The 21,463-nt window shown below is 43.1% G+C and overlaps 2 protein-coding genes and 1 pseudogene across 2 annotated transcripts; 2 read left to right on the top strand and 1 right to left on the bottom strand.

Annotated features, from left to right (window-relative positions):
• Nucleotides 1-1,982: 1,982 nt before the first annotated feature.
• Nucleotides 1,983-8,138, bottom strand: LOC104443780 (heat stress transcription factor B-2b). The gene is made up of 3 exons (XM_039313255.1): nt 8,117-8,138; nt 3,535-3,812; nt 1,983-3,428 (listed from the first exon to the last, which is right to left on the bottom strand). The coding sequence occupies exons 1-3, from the start codon at nt 8,136-8,138 to the stop codon at nt 2,646-2,648; spliced, it is 1,083 nt and encodes a 360-aa protein (XP_039169189.1). The 3' UTR covers nt 1,983-2,645.
• Nucleotides 8,139-13,843: 5,705 nt separating this feature from the next.
• LOC104443781 (protein P21) lies at nt 13,844-14,780 on the top strand. Its single transcript, XM_010057307.3, has one exon. It carries the CDS (start codon nt 13,930-13,932, stop codon nt 14,608-14,610), a length of 681 nt encoding a protein of 226 aa, XP_010055609.2. The 5' UTR covers nt 13,844-13,929; the 3' UTR covers nt 14,611-14,780.
• Nucleotides 14,781-17,904: 3,124 nt separating this feature from the next.
• On the top strand, nt 17,905-18,592 carry LOC104443782 (annotated as a pseudogene).
• Nucleotides 18,593-21,463: the final 2,871 nt, after the last annotated feature.

A 21,463-nucleotide genomic window follows, 5' to 3' on the forward strand; every position in this document is an offset into this window, starting at 1 on the left:
CGAGGCGGCCCGTGAGGCACCGTTGCCCCGCGCAAGACAGGCTCAATTCAACTCGGCGTGGGCCCCCAACCAGACGAGGTGGTTTTTCCCCCGCAAGAGAACGGTTGTCCGGGGAAAATCGCCGGGGCAACCGCCGCTGCCGCCCGCCCTTCTTGGCAATTGGCCTCCGACTTTAGCCAGCTCTCGTCTCGACCGTGCATTTGCTGTTTTCTTCCTAGTGCACCATGCCATGTACCCTCTTCCTCGTGAGGGCTAGCACGTGCTTGACGACTTAGATTTAGTAAGTAAACTGACATCGGTGTTACTCATTTTAGAAGTGGAATGAGTCATGATTTGGCCATTCTTTACGGGCTGTCATTTATCAAACTGCAAATAGCTCACACAAATGACAGGGTACTATGTATGGTCGCAAAGAAGATATTGGTGAAATAGCAAGAACGGTGCTTGAGGATTCCATTATTGATTTCCTTTAGTTCTAATCATGGACTTGTCATGGTCCTTTTTGACCCATATAATCTGAACTGTTTACTTTAAGGAAAAAAAACATCTTCTTCTTCAGTGCAGGCCAAAGGACAGAGAGACGAATGGCTGTCTTACTTGCGCCGTCGAGACTGAATTTAATGTACTTGACCGGCGGACTCATGCTGCTTTTGGAAAAAGGCTTTGGGGCCAAATATTGAGTATTTGGTGTTATTTTTTAAACCCACCTTGAGACAAAATTTTCTTTCAATCTTATTCTCCCTCATTTTTTGATTTTCCAATTTTGCTCTTGTTTGCGATTGTTCATCTTCTTTTCCTTGGGGCTGGCTGGCGTGGTTGCTGTGGTTGTGAGGGTTTGGCCACAGGCTAAAGAGAGGCCAGTGACGCCGTTGGCAACCTAGGTGACCGTTGTTGGTGGGTTGTGCGACCTACAAGAGTGTCATTTGGGTTGCACGACTCTCACGAGATTGACTGAGGTCACTAATCCAAATGGCAGATGGCCCTCAACAATCTTGCAACCTCAACGAGGGGTTGCTTAGTGTCAAGTGACCCAGCTGGCCTTCGTCGGGGTCAAGCGACCTTTGCAAGCGTCGCGTTGGCGAGGGCCTGGGTTTGCACGACCCAATTGGCCCTCACCAGGGACAAGCGAGAGCGACCCAGTTGGCTCTTGATTGACTCTTGACTGGTTGCATGGGTCACGCAACCTAGCTGGCCTTCGTCGAAGTTAAGCGGCCTCTATGAGGGGTTGTGCAAATTGCATGACCTTCACCGGTGGTCCCTGAGGACAGATGACGATCATCAGTAATCCACAAACGACAAATTTGGATTGCCAACGGTGACTTTGTCTATTAGGACCAACTTTTTATTTATTTATTTATTTTTTTAAGTAACTGAAGTGCTTTGTATAAGTATAATTTTTCCAAATATAATTTTACTCAAAGGTAGGACTTTTAGATTACGATTGAACAAACACAATTTGCATTTTAAAAAACTCCTTTAACTTAAAGTCTTTTGTATTTTTTCAAAGATTTTCCCCAAAAGTCCAATCAAACGCATGCTCAACCCATCTTGTATCTGTAACACGACAACATAGTCCAAGATTGAGTGAGAAATTTGCATACCCAGAATCTATGTCCTTTGGATAAGAAATGGATCGTTTATGTACTGCTACTAAATTGGAAGGATGAATAAGATAATATTTTGTTATATTCATGAAGTGAGTGGTCGATGTTAAATTTAGACATTTACAAGTCTTTTTATCAGTCATTTGTTGCTAAACTATATAACAAAACGGGGACACATTCATTCTTCGCTAAACATTGCGGCACGCAAGATGCCCCGCCACACCCAGCCCAAGGCAGCCACGGGGGCGAATTCCCTGGGATCATAAGATTATTTTTTTCTCCACTATACCTGAAATTGGTTTTTCCTCAACGAAGCACATCCCATGATGACCAGAACATGGATAATTTTCAACTTCGAATCCAAGAGAGCCGACCCACTATTTCCCCCGACATCACAGATAAAAAAGCAAAGACACAAGCTTGCCATTTCAGCCAATACCAGACACACCTAAAAGAAAAAACCACCACCCGTAATTATAGTATAGCACGAGTGGTCAAAGGATTGAATCCCTTAGATTCTTATCCAGCCGGCCAGATTCGATGGCAACCCGCTTCCGCTTCCAGTTACAGCTAAATTTCTAGTCAAATCAGGTGCGCAACGGCTTACATCAAGTCAAAAAAGAAAAAAGAAAAAGTCAAACATCAATAGATACCGCCCGACCAAAGACACCGTTTCGTGCCCAGCTTCGATTCATCCTCTAATTTTCTCCCGAAAAGCGTTAAACATCACAACTTCCGAATTCTAATTTGGGGACAAAATCGCTCGCTCGCACGTGCAGCTTCCCCCGCCTCTTGTCTTCCTCGGCGATGCGAGCATTATTAGTTACCTTTACAACATTCTCGCTCGCCCGCGGATTTTGATTTTGACTTTCTTGCAAAATTCGCTGGGGTTCAGTTTCGAGTTTTTTCGCTCTCCTTTTCCCCATAATGGCCCCCCCTCCACGCGCCACCCCCACGCGCCACGCGCGTGACCCGCTCACCCCAAAGCAGCGACGCCCCCTCGTCTCCGCCGTCACGTCCGTCGCAGCCGAGGAGGTTTTGTCATTTTCCGAGCTCGAGCCACGACGGGTCTTCTCCCCCGTGATGATCTCTGCTCCCATCCAACGGCTCTGATTTCACCTCCCCCCCGGGCTCACGCTCGTCGGGTGGCACCGGCGCCGCCCGATCCGCCTCCCGCATCTCTTCGTCTCCGCCGTTGCTGCTGTTCTCCTCGATCCTCTGCCGTTTCCCCCCGATGGAGACCCCGAACAACCGCGGAGCGACCGTCGCGGCCTCCTCGTCGTCGTCCTCCTCCAGCGCCGCCGCCGACGGCGGGCCGGCGCAGTCCTCCGCCGCCTCCGCCTGCCTCGCCGGCATCAGCTCCAGGGCCTGCCCCTCCGGGGCGGCGGAGGAGGAGTCGGACTGGCGGGAGACGTAGTTCGCCATCAGCGACAGTATGTTGTTGCACAGCCCCCTCAGCTGAGACAGCTCCTGGCTCATCTGCATGTTCTCCTTCTTCAGCCGCTCGTTCTCCTCCAGGAGCTCCGGCGCGGTCGTGCAGCTCGGCGACCGGTGCACCACGGACGGCGAGGCGGCGGCGACCGCGGCGGTCGCGAGGGCCACCGGCGGGGAGCTCGACGAGATCACTTGCTCGTCGCCGGAGTTCGCCGGAGACACGGTCAGCCCCGCCACCCCCACGGCGGCGACCGTCACCGCCGCGGCCCCGGCGGCCGCGGCCGTCGGGGAGATCTTCCTGCGTTGTATGTCGCGGAGGAGGGCCTTCTCGCCTTTCCGGAAGCAATCATTGGCGAACTCCCACCGATCCGGCACCACCTTTCTGAATCCCTAGAAGCCAATCGGTTGTCATCATCAACACGGAAGAAGATTTCCACCGTAATCGAATCCTAAACCGAGGGAAATCGCATTTCGAGAACCGCAATCGCAGACTTACGTAAGTGTTTAGCTGGCGAACGAAGCTGGAGAAATTGTTGTGCTTGAAATACTTGGGGAGCAAATCCCTGGCGAATTCCGCTGGCCGCCACACGATGAACGTCGTCCCGTCCTCGTTCCACGAGATCAAATCGTCCACCCCCGGATCGTCCACGAGCTGGTACGTCTTGGTGAGGAACGGCGTCGGAAGCGACCGCTGCGAGTCTCCGGCCACCGGCGAATCCCCGGTCTGCTCCCCGGCATCGGTCCCTCCCAGCCCCCGCCGCGGCCGCGCCCCCTCTCAGATCCGAAGCCTATGGACACCACACCTGGAGAGACTCCCAACCAGACAGGTTCCCATTCGAGTCAGCACGCTCGGACGACGTTGGATCGCACGCTGAACCATAAAATCAACACACGCACACGAAGCTTCCTCCATGGAAGAGCCGAAGCTTCCTCCCACCGATCGATTACGGAAAAAGAAAAAGAAAAAGAAAACCCCGAAAAGCGAAAAAAATAAAATAAAAATAAATAAAACTATTCCTCTATCTTCTGGGCGTTCGTCGGTCAGGCGGGAATTTTCTCGGTTCCTGATCCTCTCGGCTAAGCAGGCGATGAGAAACGATGCGCCAAAGAGAGAGAAGAGGGTGTACCGGGAAAGCAGCGAGCCGCCGAGACCTCCGACGAGTTCTCTCTCTCTCTCACCAACCACCGCACAGGCAAGGAGAAATCACGCCGGAGGCAGCAAGCCGACGGCACGGGAAGCCACCGTCGACCGACCACCCACGCCGCGACGCCGATCGGAGGAAATCTCGCCGGAACGAAGGCAGAGAGAAGGGGGGAAGGGGAGAGGGAGAGAGAGAGAGAGGAGTTAGGTTTTTTTTTTTTTTTTTTTTTTCTAGAAGTTTCGTGCGGAAGTGGGGGAGAGAAAATGATGATGGGGTAGAGAGAGAAAGGGAGGGAGGGTTCGAGAAGGAAGTGAAAGGGGGAGAGGAGGGGATAATTATTTTAAAAGAAAAAGAAAATGAAAATTGGGGATTTCTGGAAAAAGGGGACCAAAAGGGAGTGGGGCCCGCCGGGGGTGGGGGGACAAAATGGGAAGGAGAGACAAGAGAGGAAGGTGCGAGACTAGAGAGATGAGAGAAACTTCTGGAAAGGAGAGTGGGAAAAGAAGAAGAAGCTACACACGCACGCCTCTCCACCACCTCGCAATAATTTATTATATTTTCCGCCCCCCATTTCTGTTCCGATTCTCTTCCTTTTTCTGGTCACGGGATAGGGGCTAATTCCCTAAAAATCCCTCGACTCTAGTTCCGAACCCAATTTTACCCCGAATTTCTTTATTCTTAAAAAAAATCTCTAAAGTTTAGATGCAATCATAGATCTACCTTAAACTTTTTTTTTGTCTTTCAAGCTTTAGATTTAACCTCGAATCTGGCATGAACTTTTCTTTTATCCTAGGGAAAACCTCATATTTTAGGTATAATCCCAAATCCTTCCCAATTTCTTTTTGAAAAGAAAATTATTCATTTTTATCCTGTTATCCTTTTGTCCCATCCCAACTTTTATATCCTAGAGCAGTTTTGTCGATACGTATTTCTTATCAATGTGACTAGATCATTGGATAAATCTGAGAATAGATAATTGATGATCTTTTTTCAGATAAAATAAAATTCATGACAAATTTGAGACTTGATTTAATATTTATGATTTTTATAAGACAAAAGAAGAGTTTGAGATAAATTTGAGACTGCACTTAAACTTTGAGATTTCTTCCGAGATAGAGAAAATTCAGTATAGATTTAGAACTAGGCCTAAAATTTGGATTTTTTAGGGAATTAATCCCGTGGAAAAAGGGAGGGGGAGGGGGAATAAATCTCAATTTGACAAAAATAAAATTCCTGGAAACGTATTTCTCGGTACCGCAACAACGAAAAGATGTCTTCGGCAGCGCTGCTGATGGATTATTCTCTTTTCATCTTTTTCTCTTTATAATTTTTATATAAAAAAAGAAAAAAGAAAAAGGGGCGAGAGTTTTTTTTTTGGGGGGTGGGGGTTTGGAGTTCGAGTTCGAGTGCGTGTGAGTCGTTCGAGCGATACGTGTCGGGCGAGCAGTGGAAGGGGCAGAGAAATCCAGCTCCGTGCGGATAAGGATTTTTTGAGCGGATCGCGAGTTCGCGAAAACTCCCTTTTCCATCGATCGCCTCCTCCTCGGACGAGGAGAGAGAGAGAGAGAGAGAGAGCGCGTCCCTTTGTCTGGAGGTAAGAACGCGTCTTCAGTCTCTTCGGCCACTCCGGGGGTCGGACATGATGTTAGGTTCGTTTTTCGGGTTTTCAACGATTCTGCCGTCTCACGGTGCGCAGGTACGAGCACCCAGAAAAAGTGCCCCACGAAAAGTACTCATACCGAATCACAACTTTTCGATTTGGTTAATTTAATTTTATATATTTTTCATTTCATCGATTAAATCCATTCAATCGATTCAATTTAAAAATTATTAACGTGACTACTAATCATCGTACGTGATATGTCTAGCACTAATGTGGACATTTTTTAATGGTTATTTTGGTGAAATTTCGTGAAATTACCACAAAATGCTCAAAAACTTAAGTTGTTAAAAAAATGCATAGCATTTTAATTTTGATTTTAATTTTTTTCCTAGCTTGGGCGAAGGTGACCTTCGTCGGCATAGATCATTAAAAAAATGTTAAAAGAAAAAAAAAAAAGAATGTCCATATCAATACCAATCATATTATATAAGATAATCAACATCAACGCCAATGACATCTGGTTTAAATTAGCCAAATGGACTATTGACAAAACGTGAAAAATATTTATAATTAAAAGGTTTGTGATTGAATTGATATTGGTATAATATGTTTAATTTTTTTTTGTTTGGTATTTTTCCCTACTAACATAGTTGCCCAATTATCTAGAGACCCGGGAAAACACTTTGAAGGCGATCCTAGCCCTTGGCCTGGAGGATAGGGATTTGCACGTGGTTGGTGAAGTTTGAACACACAATATCTACTTTCCTAAGCTCAAGTTGTCTCGACTTCTAATCGGTTACACCAATCTTGGAGCCGAATAGATCATATTCAAATTTCTCATGTAAAAAGTTTGCCGTAACTATGAATGATAATGAAAAAAGTTCGATATGATTTTAAATGTACTATAAGGTAAAATCAATATTTCATGCGCCATAAAAAAATTAAAAGTTTAAAAGGAAAACACTTAGGATGCTCAGAAATCATTTTTATTATTTGTCTTTTATAAAACAGTTTATGTTCTTTTCCTACTTGCTGAATTCCGTTATGACAATTCTCAATAAATGCAGATTTTAACCTAATGTAGAAAACGATCTGGCCATTCCTTGCCACCTCTCAAAACATATAACTACTTCACGAATGATGACTTTTATTATTACAGGTACTTTTCTAGAAGTGTTGTTTTTGTTGGTTTTGAAAGAAGAGCATGTGGACACAATGATTTTTATAAAAAAATTTCTTTAAGGATGAACTCTAACATCCTCTTTCCAAGAAGGTAGGTGTAAATATAAATAAATTTTGGAAAGTTCATAAAACCCCCCTGAATTTCAATGGTTAGATATGTTTACCATAAAATGTCAATAGTGACACAAAATTCCCCCTAAACCTTCATTATAGTACATCCGCCAACCCTTTGTTTATTTTTCTGTTTGCATATGCTTATCACGTGATTTTTCAAAGACAAATCTATGGTCTTTTTATTTATTTATAAATTTTTAGTCATATCATTCTTTTCCCCGCAAATAGAGAAGAAGAAGAAGAAGAAGAAGAAGAAGAAGAAGAAGAAGAAGAAGAAGAAGTTATTATTGTTATCTTCTTGCCAACATTTCCATAAAAATTATTACGTATTCTTACGCATTAGGCAGGTGCAAGCGGCAAAATAGTCAGAGGTTTGATGGTCATATCAAAATGAAAATCTTAGGGTTTTGTGTAATAATTGAAAGTTCGGGGGCAAATGTGCATTACCATGAAAATTTTGTGATAATATATATCAATTATTGAATTATCTAATACTGGGGAAAAAAAAAGAACGTGAGGCCGAGGACAATTTGACCATTTGAACTCTACCATTCTTTGCTCAAAAAAAAAAAAAAAAAAACTCTACCATTCTACCCACGGGAGAGGAGTGGGGCAACCAAAAAGTTTTGACTTAGACCTGTTGAATAACAAAATATAAGAAAGGGTAGAAAGTGAAATGCACATACGACTAAGGAATACGTGATTTCTGGGTTTTTCTTCTTATTGGTAATATAAATGTTCCCCCCAATAGATTAGCAAAATGAAAAAATAAAAGAAAAATAAAAAAAAGAAAAAAAAAAGAAAAAGAGAAGAGATCTTCACCAAACATAAAGGCCATTAAATGGCAAAATCTTGGCTATGGCCTATATAGGCGGTACATATAAGGTCCACACTTGTAAGATTGGCCCCCTAACATTTATTTTCCAATGCATTGTGTTATTGTTATATCTCATAATAGCTCTCTTCTCTGTTCGGTTATAATTCAATTCATTCCTATTCTCTTCACTAAATTAGAAGCTTGCCGAAAACTGACCAACCTTGGCAACCATTCATTGCCATTGTTAGACTAGGTTGCTATAGGCCCACTAACTCCTACCTGATTTGTTCCTGAAGTAAATATCTATTGAAGGGGGTCTTGCTTTGATACCATATTATGATGCTTGGGTTTGACTTAGTTGAGGTATTGTTCGCTTGGCCCATCCCATACCGAGTTTCATTATTTTGTCTTTTGACGTACAAGTGAGCACTTTTCCAAGAGGTTGCCCACTTGAGAGTGCTTTCACCTTTCAAAACTAAGCATTGCTATTACGTCAAAAGGTATATTCATGGAGTTAATTCTGGTTCTCTCTCTCGCACACACAAATATCTCAGAATTACTCTCCCTCCCTGTTCAATTCGTAATTCAATTTATTTCTACCCTCTTAACCATCTTAGAAACCAGCTAGGAACCGCTCTTTGTTCAAGCCTTTTGACCTCGTTGACCACTCTCCACCTTCGTTGGATCGGATCGTCACACTGGAAGTGCTTTAACTTGAGCATGCTTAATTTTGAAGTTTCAAAACAAAACTTAACATTGTGTCAAAAGACACATCCGTAAGTTAATTTCAATTTTTACATATATATATTTATGTGTCTATATCTCTCAGGCATGTCCTCTCTTTGTTTAGTGTGCAATCCAATTCACTTTTATCCCTTTCGCTTGCTAGAAACCGCTCCTTATCCCGGCCCTTAAGCTCCAATGATCACTCCCCGCTCTTGTTGGACTAGGTCGTTACATAAACTCATGCTGAGGTGACCAAAATGGATTGATTTTAAAAGTTGGAGGGTCAAACTATGGAAGAAACAAAAGTTGGAGGACTAACTGTATACTTAAAACCCAAGAAAAGGGAAAGGGAAAATGAAACTCGACTCCTTCGTAATTTGGGTAGTAGGGTACTTCAAGTTTCTTCATGGGCTCGACTCGATTGTTTGTGATAGTCTTAAGTGGGCCGCTAGGCTTCTTTCGTACACCTTTCAATATTCTTCAGAGAGGGTAGGCTAACATCGCCGTCAAAACGTGATCAACTTCCATTTTGGAGCAAGTATTTACGTGAAGTTATGCGACCTAAGCCGTACCACTCTAATCGAAAGTAAGCGATTCTTAAGTTTAAGCATTGAGTAGGATGACAAAGCATACCATGCAGACAAGATAACTGTTCGGTCACACCACGTTGATCACCTTATGGTCAGCGCGTGAACTACTTTTTTTCCGACTCTTTTTCGCTCATGGTGAGCTGAAGATAAATCAGCGATGTCAAGAGCTGGAGACGCCATGCAAGCGAGGAAGTCGGAAGGGCAGTCGACAAATCAGGTCTTCATTTAACTTTATTAAAAGTAGAGTGAAAGCAAATGCGGCTCTGTTCTCCAAGTGCCCCACCAAGACATGTCGATGGTCTGCCAGGTGTAAGTTAAACTAGCCTTCAAACTGGATTGTTGAGTCTTCCACTAAGATAAAGTCATCATTCATCTTCCATAGTTGACGTGAGCAGTCCGACAATATATTTTTCTATTACTAAATATATTGTAGCTAAGTAAATCATAATTTATATTTTCAGAGTAATTTGATTCGATAGAAAAATTACACTATATAGATAAATGCACTTGATTGGAGAAATACAATAGTCTCAATAAATTACAGCTGATTTTTAACATGATTCATTAAATTATCATAAGGATATTAAACGGAATAAATAACTCTCATTACTTTAATATAACAAAAATATTAATGCTCCAAATGTGCCCTATGTGCTAATTGATTCAGTGACAAAATATTTTCATCAAAAGTCATTATTCGATTTTTATTAAAGGAGACAAGTTTCTATTACGACTCTGGACATGAAATATTATAAATAGGCAAGGAAATTGAGAACTTCTCTTCAAAGGGAACTATGCAAATGCGACTATGATAACTATTTTATGATGAAGATACACAAATCCTAGAGTATTGTGTCGTTTTAGTTTTGCAATTTGACAAGCGACGATGGGTTTAGACTTTTCATAGGAAGAATCCACCGGCGTCTGAAGCGAGACGCCACGTTTAGGCGCAGTCGACTTGTCTTATTATTGAAGAGAAATCGCCGCTTTCCGTCGCATGGAGTCTCCATACAGACCTGTAGAAAGCAGCCTTTGTGGAAATTTTTTCGTCTCTCTCGTGGCATGATAATGGCTACTTTGTCCAAGTCAAAGGTTTCGATCGGGACAGGATACTTTTTTCTCCACACTCTTGTCACATGCTAGTGGATTCACACACATCAAGGAATGAAGAAACTCCAGCATCGCATGTGGTCGAGTACTTCTAACGAGGGGAAAAGTCGAGAAGGTACTGCAATCTTCGTCTGTCTCGGAAGAAGGGAAAGGAGAAATTGAAGGGCTCAAATCTCAAGCAAATTGCTACTTTTTTCTTCCCGATTTGTTATGATTTTTTCGGAGCGCAGGCATCTAAACTATGCCCCCATCGAAACGTAGAGTGTTCTGGACATCCACGAATTTATTTTTTGGAAATAGATCATTTTAATATATACAGCTAAATAGTGATTTTGCTCTCGCCAACATTGATGGCCAGTGCCTGGCTTAACTTCAGGAAAATGCAATAACCCATGAACTCTGTTTAAGGCCGACCCATATTGTTGCACCTCTAGAAGCCGTGGTCCTATTAATTGCTCGACATTTTTTGAAGATAAGTGCCTCTATGATTATAGTTATCCTAGGGATGATCGGACTGGCACGTTTATATGCCCAGATGAGATTTATTATGGGATCATGTCTTGCCCTTCAAAAGCTCCTTTTAAGTTCGTATTACTAAAAAAATAATGTGTATTGACATGATGACGGCATAATTATAAACATCAATGTAGCAATTGAATAAGTGTTTGTAGATATTTAAGCACAATCGCTTTCTATTCATGAAATAAAACTGGAAAGTATTCATGAATTTGGCTTGTGTATGATCCGATACCCTTTCTCTAGGTAACAAAAGAAGCTAGTGTAATTCGTTGAACGAACCCAATTCATCTTTAACCTATTTTTAAATCGTTCTTACTGTCGTGTGAAGACTACTAAAAAAATTCATGCGATTCACTAATTTGTGCCATATTGAACTTAATATATGCCATGGCTCAAAAAAGATTAGATGGGCGAGTTGAACCGTGTACTAATTCAATCAAATTACATTGGATCTTAAGCGGAACAATATCCATCTTAGGATTCTCTCTGAGGTTGACCTAAATGAAGTCTTCATCTCGATTCAGCTAACGTTTTTCGCGTGTCTTGATATGACGAGGATGGAGAATGTTGACAGAAAGTCATTCGTCCTATTTTATTAGTTAGCGTAGGATCAACATCAAAGAGGAAGGGACCGAGAACGATTCGCACATCGAAGCATCACCACTTGTTCAACCGGTGGAATTTCTCTCCTTTCCGAGAAATACGGGTCTAGAATCCGAATATCCAACCTAATATCCCATGGAAGGACTTTGGCTACGTTTGGTTCAGCATTTCTAAGGGGCTTTTAGAATCTGAATATCCAACCTAATATCCCATGGAAGGACTTTGGCTACGTTTGGTTTAGCATTTCTAAGGGGCTTTCAGGCTGAAATCTTCTCAAGGAAATACTGGATTGTTTGGTTCAATTTTTTTTGCTAGCTTTCAGCTTTCAACTTGCCTTCAAAATACTTGAATGCCCAAAGTTAGTAGGGACTAGCTTTGAGCTTTCAATATTCCGCCGAATGCTGAAATTATTTTTTCTCTTCCAAAACTACCCTTTTACTAATTTTTCATATTTTCGATTTTGCCTTTGTTTTTTTTTTTTTTTAATTGAAAAAGGAGGCAACCCTTCGCCGGTCCGGGGAAGGGCTACGGCCGTCGGCGAGCTAGATCTGGCGCTGGCGGCAGTCGACTCGAGCGACCTCTGGCGTGTCGGCGGCCGTAGCCCTTCACTGGTCCGGCCGAAGGGTTTAGTTCAATTTTCAATATATATATATATATATATCCATCAAAGCCCATTGCAAAAGTTTTCTTTACCAAACACACATTCAACTCCAAGTCCATTTGCAATTTTTTTTTACCAAACACAATTGCATTTCCCCAAGTAGCTTTGGGTTTTCGGTATTTGCATTGGACTCAAAGCCCATTGCAAATGTTGAATCAAATGCAGCCTTTATCTTCTTCCCTTTCACCGTATCAGGAGGAGATTTTCTTCTTTGGCCACCCTCATTGTCGGCGATTCCGAGTGTCTCCCACCAGGAGTAACCCTAGGGCTTATGCATGTCACCCCCTCGCTGGAATGTTCATAGACACATTGCAGGTTTTGTGCATTTGCGAGTATTAGTTGTTGAAAAAGTTCATTTTTCGTAATTTGATCCTAAGAATTGTTAGTATTTGGCCTATAGAAACAACAAAATAGAAAGTGAAGGCGAGAAAGAGAAATCGAGATATAAAATTTATTATGATTTACCCTTAAATTAGAGTTATATCTAAGAGAGAATTCCGCTATAATTTGTAGCTCCCATCTCTCTATTACAACCTCCTTACAAGAAAAAGAGATTATATAGGCAGCATAAACTATTCATGGACCCAAGTGCAAATTACCAATGCAATACAAGCTCGAATTATGAAACCCCTCTGGTGGCCGAAGGTGCTGCCCTCTAAATCCCTGCCCATTGGCCAAAGAGTAGGACTCGAACCTTCTTGTTGATGAGAGTATGAACTACAGTCCAACAAGAATGTTAACATTTTCAAGATTTCTGAAAGATGCGACAAATATTGAATGGAAGCTATTCCATTTTAAAAAAACACACGTAATGAATCTCAATTAAATAGCGCCCTAAGAGAAGTGTTTTAACATTATCCTTTTAAAGAAAAAAAGGAAAAATACCGTGGACCGCAACCTTGGAAAAACCAAGTCTACTGGAATGCCGCGAAATTCCAGCTTTAAACTAATGAAGCAAGCTCGTCTTCAGGTCCCTGGTTTTTATGAGCACGGCTTCTTTGACCAAATTCTATCTTTGAACTTCTAGAGGCGCCGAGACCAGTCAAACAGTCGATAGCTTCTCTGCCGATGAAGAAAGCTATACATCTCAAATCGCATGCTTACATTCAATCATGCCAACTTCAACGCGAATAGCCCTAATCAACGGATATCATCAGACAAAATGATTCTAATGTTATGTCAAACTTGACATTGTATTGGACATATCGAGTGTGTAGATGACATAGGATATCACGATCAATGTTTGGAGGCTTACACCCGCTTTTGCTCGAAGCCCTTGAGCTCTTTGCACGAGAAAGGGTGGATGGTCACGGACGCGAGATCAAGATCATCATCCGTAGAAGCTGAACTTTTACGTGGCCGGATGATTCATCAGTGATGTGATAGACAATAAAAATTATGTCGCTATTTATCCTCGTGTCATTTTTAATACCCTGCTTGACTGGTAAATGGGCAATATCGTTCCCGTGTCATCAGTGATGTGATAGACAATAAAAATTATGTCGCTATTTATCCTCGTGTCATTTTTAATGCCCTGCTTGACTGGTAAATGGGCAATATCGTTCCCGTGTCATTTTTAATGCCCTGCTTGACTGGTAAATGGGCAATATCGTTCCCAAATTTTCCAAGGGAATCTCTGACGCAAGAGGCTTTGCAACTCCTACGTTAAAACAAGTCCAAGTCCTCAAAAAGACCGGCACGGCACTTTAGTCATCGCTATACCATTTCGATTCCTCTATTTAAGGAAGCCTTTGGTAATGAGCTGAAGCACCAAGCTTGAACAATAGGCCCTGCTGCCCGTTCGTTTCCCCAGTATCACAAAAGATGAGGGCCTTCACGAAACTGTCCATCCCCTCTTTCTTCTTCCTGCTGATTAGCTGCTCGACTCTTGCTCGGGCGGCTAGGTTTGACGTCACCAACAATTGCCCCTACACCGTGTGGGCCGCTGCTGTCCCAGGTGGCGGGAGGCAGCTCGACCAAGGCCAGACATGGCCCCTCGATGTCGCCGCCAGCACGACGGAAGCGCGGATCTGGGCCCGCACCAACTGCCGCTTTGATGGGGCCGGCCAGGGGAGCTGTGAGACTGGCGACTGCGGTGGGCTCCTCCAGTGCCAGGCCTATGGTGTGTCCCCCAACACGCTGGCCGAGTTCTCCCTGAACCAGTACATGAACCAGGACTTCATCGACATGTCGCTCATTGAGGGGTTCAACGTCCCGATGGAGTTCAGCTCGACCTCTGGCGAGTGCAACCGGGTGATCAAGTGCACGGCCGACATCATAGGGCAGTGCCCGGCTGCACTGAAGGTCACGGGCGGGTGCAATGGGCCGTGCCCAATTTTCAAGACCGACGAGTATTGTTGCAATTCCGGAAGTTGCGGGCCGACTGATTATTCCAGGTACTTCAAAGATAGGTGTCCAGATGCTTATAGTTACCCGAAGGATGATGCTACCAGTGTTTTCACCTGCCCGGGAGGGACAAATTATAAGGTTGTCTTCTGTCCTTGAAGACATGACTGGTGGGCAGTTCATCATTCCACGATGAGCGAAACTCCGAGACAAATAAGACCCGTCATATACCTTGTAATAGATGCATAATGAAGCCTTCTCTCGATGAGCACGGTAGAAAAATGTGCAGGGGAGAATATATACGTAAATAAAATGCATGTAATTTCTCATGCCAGTTTTCGAAAGTACTTCTCTTTTATGTTAGATCATTCTATGCTAACAGAGCGGTGAGCATGACCCCTAATGTTGTTTTGAGTAAGAAGGCATCGTGGTTGGAACGCGAGATCTACCAAGCTCATGTTAAGCTTTCAACCACTCAGGCAACGTCTACCGCCAAGACAAGTATTAGGATAGGATAGGGTAAAATGAGAAAACATCCCTCGGGTTTCCTTATGCCCGTCATTTGTTTGGAAAACAATCAAACATAGTGACGGAATTATGGTCACATGCCATTCTGTGATATGTTTGGTAAATCTAAGTTAGCAAAGAACAAAAAAAAAAAAAAAAACTCAAAATAAATTGCCTAGAAACCTACATCTTGGAATTTTAGTCACCACCATTGCCATGCTACCTACCACCGTGGTGCTCCCCTCTCCACGGCGACCACCATTATGGTGGTTGACAAGGGGGGTGCAGCCTTAAAGTAGTAGGGCGGTCGCTTGAGGATGGAGACCACCGTGGTGTCGCATGGTTTTAAATCTAAGAAATGATTCAAAATTGTGTGTGTGAGAGACATCTCAAATGAAAAGGGATTGATACGAAAAAATCATGTAGCGAAGGAGAAAGAGAAGGCACCATGAGCTAACCATCGTACCACATAGGGTAAGGAAGCGTTGGCCATGCTACGTAGGATGATTGGCGTCCACGTTAAGGATTTTTAATCAAAATTGAGACATGATTGAGTGATAATCTTTAATCTATTAGGTGATAAATTGAATAGGATAATGCCTCTTATCTAGGCCATCGAACGCATGGGGAGTGCTTGTCTTTGTGCCCATCCAAAGTGAGAAATGATTGTTTGATAGTCTTAAATCTATTGTGAGAATAACAGTTTGTTTTGGATCATAAAAAAACCAAAGAAAAAATAATCATAAATTGTTATGAGAATCACTTATTCAAGAATTTGTGACTTACAACAAGATATTATCTTTATAATAACTTAAAGATTGTTATGTTAGCAAAATCTATCCAAAGTCGGTTCCAAGCTAATCTAAAGAGAGAAAACTCCTAGTACTTAGGTTCTTCGTACAACCAAATCTAGCAACTTTCCCAAGTCATTCAAATGTCTAGACATGAGAACTATTATGCGGAGGAACCGTAAGAGGACCACAACCATAGACACTTCCGGCAAGCAATGAGCCACGCTGGTTTATCGAAGTTCGTACTCTCTACTCTGTCTCTATCGTGTGCCTCTTTACTCTTGAAAATATTGGAGAGATTCTAGGTTTCACGTCACCGATAGGTGCCCAGATGCTTATGGTTATCCTAAGGATGATTGGATTGGCACATTTATATGCTCAGATGGGACTAATTATGGGGGTCCTGTCTTGCCCTTGAAGAGCTCATTTTAAGTTCATATCACAGATAGAATAATTTGTACCGACATGATTATGGTAGAGTTATGATCATCTAGCCACTATAGCAATTAAATAAGTGTTCGGAGCTATTCAAGCATCGTCCCTCTGTATTCATGAAATAAAACATGGAAAATATTCATGAGTCTGACTTATGTATGATCCAACACCCTTTCTCTATGTGACAAAAAGCTAGTGTAATTCTTTAAATGCTGTTTAATTTATTTTTAACCTTAGTTTAACTCACTCTTGACACCGTGTAAAGATGACTAAAAATATTTACATAATTCACTAATTTGAGCTGTGTTGAACTTAATATATGTTCTAATGTAACGCTCGATAAAGATTAGAGGAGCGAGTTGGACTGTATCCTAATTCAATCAAAATAAAATGGATCTTAAATTGAAACCACATCCATCTCAAGATTCTCTCCGATGCTGACCTAAATGAAGTCTTCGTCTTGACTCAGTTAACATATTTTTTCCATGTCTTGATGTGACATGGATGGACATTGTCGACATAAAGTCATCCGTCCTATTTGATTAGTTAGTGCAGGATCAACAGTAAAGAGGAAGGGACCGAGAACAGTTCACGCATCCAAGCACCACCCCTCGTTCAAGCCATGGAATTTCTCTCCACCTCGCAAAATACGGGTCTAGAATCAGACTATCCAACCTAATATCCCATGGAAGGACCATATCTTCCTCCCTCTCACCGTAGCAGGAGGGAATTTTCTTCGGCTGCCCTTCTTGTTGGCACATCGCCCCGTCGGTGGAATGTCCGTAGTCACATGACAGAACTTCGTGCATTCGTTAGTCGGTCGAAAAGCTTCATTATATGTAATTCGATCCTAAGAATTATTAGGATTCTGACAGAGGAACCAGCTCTGACATAAGCGATTGGAAGTGCATAGACACAACAAAATAAAGAGTAAATGCGAGAAAGAGAAATTGAGATATAAGATTTATCATGATTCATGTTACAACCTCACTTATACAACAAAGAATTTATATAGAGGCGGTAATAGCTATTTATAGAACCAAGCCTAAATTACTAACAAAATACATACTCAAACTATAAAATCCCTTTGGCAGGTGAGGGTGTTGCCCTCTAAACCCTCGCCCGGGTGGCTTTCAGACCCTTGTCCTCACTAGATAGCAGGACTCGTGTATTTCTTTTGAAAGAAAGCATAAACCACACCCCAACAAGACTATCATGGTTTTGAAAATTTCCCAAAACATGCCAATCTCAACATGAATAGCCCTAATGAATGAATATCATCGGACATAATGATTCTAGCATTATGTCAGACTCGATATCGTATTGGACCAAGTCGAGTGCATAAATGATTAGGATATCACTTTTGCTCGAAGTGGTCGATTTTTTTCCACGAGCAATGGTCGATGGTCACGGACGCTATATCGAGATCGTCGTCCGTAGAAGCTGAACTTTTATGTGGCCGGAAAATTCACGAGTGAGACGTAGACAATAACAATTAATTTTATGACGCGATTTATCCTCGCGTCACTGACGTTTTGCTGACTGGCACCGCGTTTCAATGGGCCATATCGTTCCCCAATTTTCCAATGGGAATATCTGACGCGAGAAGACCCTTGCGATCCCCACGAACGTTATATGGAAGCCTTAGGTAATGAGCTGAAGCACCAAGCTTGCACAGCAGGCCTTGCTCTACGTGTTCATGTCCCCAGTATCACAAAAGATGAGGTCCTTCGCGAATCTGTCCATCCCTTCTTTCTTCTTACTGCTGATTAGCTGCTTGACTCTCGCTCGGGCAGCTAGGTTCGACATCACCAACAACTGTCCCTACACCGTGTGGGCAGCCGCCGTCCCAGGCGGCGGGAGGCAACCCAGCTGCGGCCAGACGTGGCCCCTCAATGTCCCCGCCGGCACGACGGCTGCGTGGATCTGGGCCAGCACCAACTGCCGCTTCGATGGGCCGGGAGGGTGAGCTGCAAGACGGGTGACTCTGGCGGGCTCCTCCAGTGCCAGGCCTACGGAAAACCCCAAACACGCTGGCCGAGTTCGCCCTGAACCAGTACATGAACCTGGACTTCATCGACATGTCGCTGATCGATGGCTTCAATGTCCCGATGAAGTTCAGCTCGACCTATGGCGGGTGCAACCGGGTGATCAAGTGCACGGCCAACATCATAGGGCAGTGCCCGGCCGCACTGAAGGTCCCGGGCGGGTGCAACGAGGCGTGCCCGGTCCTCAACAGGGACGAGTTTTGTTGCAATTCCGGAAGTTGCGGGCCCACTGATTACTCCAGGTACTTCAAAGACAGGTGTCCAAATGCTTACAGTTACGCGAAGGATGATCCGACCAGCTTTTTCACTTGTCCCGGAGGGACAAATTATAAGGTTGCCTTTTTGTCCTTGAAGACATGACTAGTAAGCAGTTCATCCTTCCACGATGAGCGAAGTTCCAAGATAAATAAAACCCGTTATATGCCTTGTTATAGGTGCATAATGAAGCCTTCTCTCCTTGAGCGCGGTACATAATGTGCAGGGGAGAACATATGCGTAAATAAATGCAGGTAATTTCGCATGCCAGTGTCTAAAAGTACTTCTGTTCAGTGTTTGACCATTCTGTGCTAACAGAACGGCGACCATGACTGCAAATTTTATTTTGAATAAGAAGGCATCGTGATTTGAACATGGGATCTACCGAGCTCTTGTTAAGTAACCGATCAGGCAATATTTAACCGCCAAGACAAGTATTGGGATAGGATAGGGTAAAACGAGATAAAATCCCTCGGACTTCTTTATGGCCATCATTTGTTTGGAAAGTAATCAAATACAGTGGTGGAGACATCAACACATGTTATTACATGGTTACGTGGTTTCAAATCTAAAAAATGAATTGAAATTGTGTGCACGAGAGATGTTTAAAATTGAGAAGAAATTGGTAAAGAAAATACAACAAGGGAGAGAGAAAGAGAAGGCGCCATGATTTGGACCATTATGTCATGTAGGAAAAGGAAGCACGACCGTGTCATGTAGTTCACATTAGTGATTTCTGGTCCAATTTAGCTAGATGAACTCAATCAGTAAAATTGAAATATTTAGAACTTAATCGACAAAATTGAAATGTTTATAATTTGAATTGGCATAATTGTAATTAATTTAAGACTTTTTATCCAAATTTCCTGAATTTATCTGATTTGAGATTTGTCACCAAATGCTAGATTGGATAACGCCTGTTATCTAGGCCACTGAACCGTCGTTCGGTCTTCATAAATAATTTGGGCAGCGCATGTCTTTCTGCCCATCCAAAGTTTTTCCCGAGCTAATCTAAAGAAAGAAAAGCCCTGGCCATTAGGATCTTCATACAACCAAATCTAGCAACTTTCCCAAGTCATTCGAATGTCTAGACTCGTGAACTATGGCGCGGAAGAACAGGAAGGGGACCATAACCATAGAAACTTTCAGCGAGCTATGAGCACGCCGGTTTATTGAAGTTTTTACTCTCTACTCTGTCTCCTATTGTGCGCCTCTTTACTCTTGAAAACATTGGAGAGATTCTGGGTTTCACCTCAGCGAGTGCCATGAAACTCTGTTAGATAGGTGCGAGACTAGCCATGGTTGAAGAATCCAGGACAGGCCCGGGATCTCTAGTTCTTAACCCACGCAACGAATTAGGATCGTAACTTTAGGTAGAGGTGTGCTGGTGGGTCGGAACCGATACAGTTTCTTTAGAGGACCTGTCTTGATCTGAAGCAATTTCGTTCAAATCATCTTTTGATCCGAATAATTATAAACAGATACCTTCTAATCGCTTCGGTTCTAGATACTTTTTACCGCCCCGAATTTCGTTTCGTCGAATAAGGACGAGGAAGATGGAGCAACCTGTTCCGTTCTTGGGTTGCACCCAAAGTTTAACCGTCTCACGAAATGGTCCAGTGATTTACAATCATGGAAAGACCTCGACAGGGATTCGTAGGCTAGACGCTTAGTTTAGACTTGTCTATGCCTGAAGACTTGGACTTTTCTTTTCTTTCTTTACTAGCACGATCCATGCCCATGTTGGAATATATATCTAAATGATTTAAATGATAATAATACTTAATCCATATATCTAATAAAATTATTCTAATCTGCAGGGGTTGATGTTTAAACTGTGCAGAGGCTGAGGGTATGTTTGGTAGGGTGTGCAAAATACCCGGAACCGCCCGGAACCGGACCGGAACCGCCCAAAACCGGCGGTTCTTGAGGGAACCGGTCCAGTTCCCGGTTCCACTTATGGGAACCGGTGGGTACCGGTCCGGTTCTCGGTTCCATGGGCGGATCCACCCGCCTGCCCACTCGGACCGGACCGGAACCTTTTTAATATTAAAAAAAAAAAATTACTAAAAGAAACCCTAGATCTCACTCACTCCCTTCGTCTTCGGCTCCTAATCCTATCACCATTTTGCTGCGTTTACTTCTCCCACCGTCCGCATCTCCACGTACTTAAATGTGGTTTTTCTTTCTTTGGCTTGCTTTGATGTCACGTAGTCGTTCTATGTTGAAAACCAAAATTGTTTCTCGTCAAGATCGGTTTCATGGATCCACCCGGGAACCGGACCGGATCGACGGTCCAGCTTCCCGGTGGATCCCGGTTCCAATTTTTCGGAACCGGTCCTTAGCGGGCAGTTCCTGGTTCTAGGTCGGGAACCGCCCGCCCGGACCATGCACACCCCTAATGTTTGGTTCAGCTTTCTTAAGGGTTTTCAACCTCTAAGTCTCTTTAGAGAAATATTAGAGTAATTTTGAAATAGCTTTTTGGCCAAATAATAGCTTTGGGAATGTTGAAAGCCCAAAGCTACCTTCACCCTACCTTTCAAAGATGCATTTGCGGAATGTTAAAATCAAGACTAAAATATTTTTTTCCTTCCGAAACTACCGTCACCAATTCTTTAGCTTTTCGGTTTTATCCCTTCTTGTTATTGTTCATCTTCTTTGCTTTGACTTTCTTCCCATCCGGCCACGGCCACCATTCTTACGATGACTTAAACAAAGGCATGTGACATTTCATGATGGAAAGATGGTTTCATCGAAAACAAACAGAGCTGGAAAGTACCAGCGACTGCAACTCTTCAAGGGGCTGGAGTGGATAGAAACTTCAACCCGGGAGATTGATGTCATTTAGAATTTCAGAGTGAAATTCATAAGTTTGTTATCGTCAGAAGTTTCCTTTGAATTAAGAACCGATGCTGATAAAGACAACTTTCTAATATAACTTAGTTTATAATGAAGATACACAGATCCTAGGGTCTT

Source organism: Eucalyptus grandis, chromosome 5, assembly GCF_016545825.1.
Source record: "Eucalyptus grandis isolate ANBG69807.140 chromosome 5, ASM1654582v1, whole genome shotgun sequence".
In the NCBI taxonomy this organism is placed as follows: domain Eukaryota; kingdom Viridiplantae; phylum Streptophyta; class Magnoliopsida; order Myrtales; family Myrtaceae; genus Eucalyptus; species Eucalyptus grandis.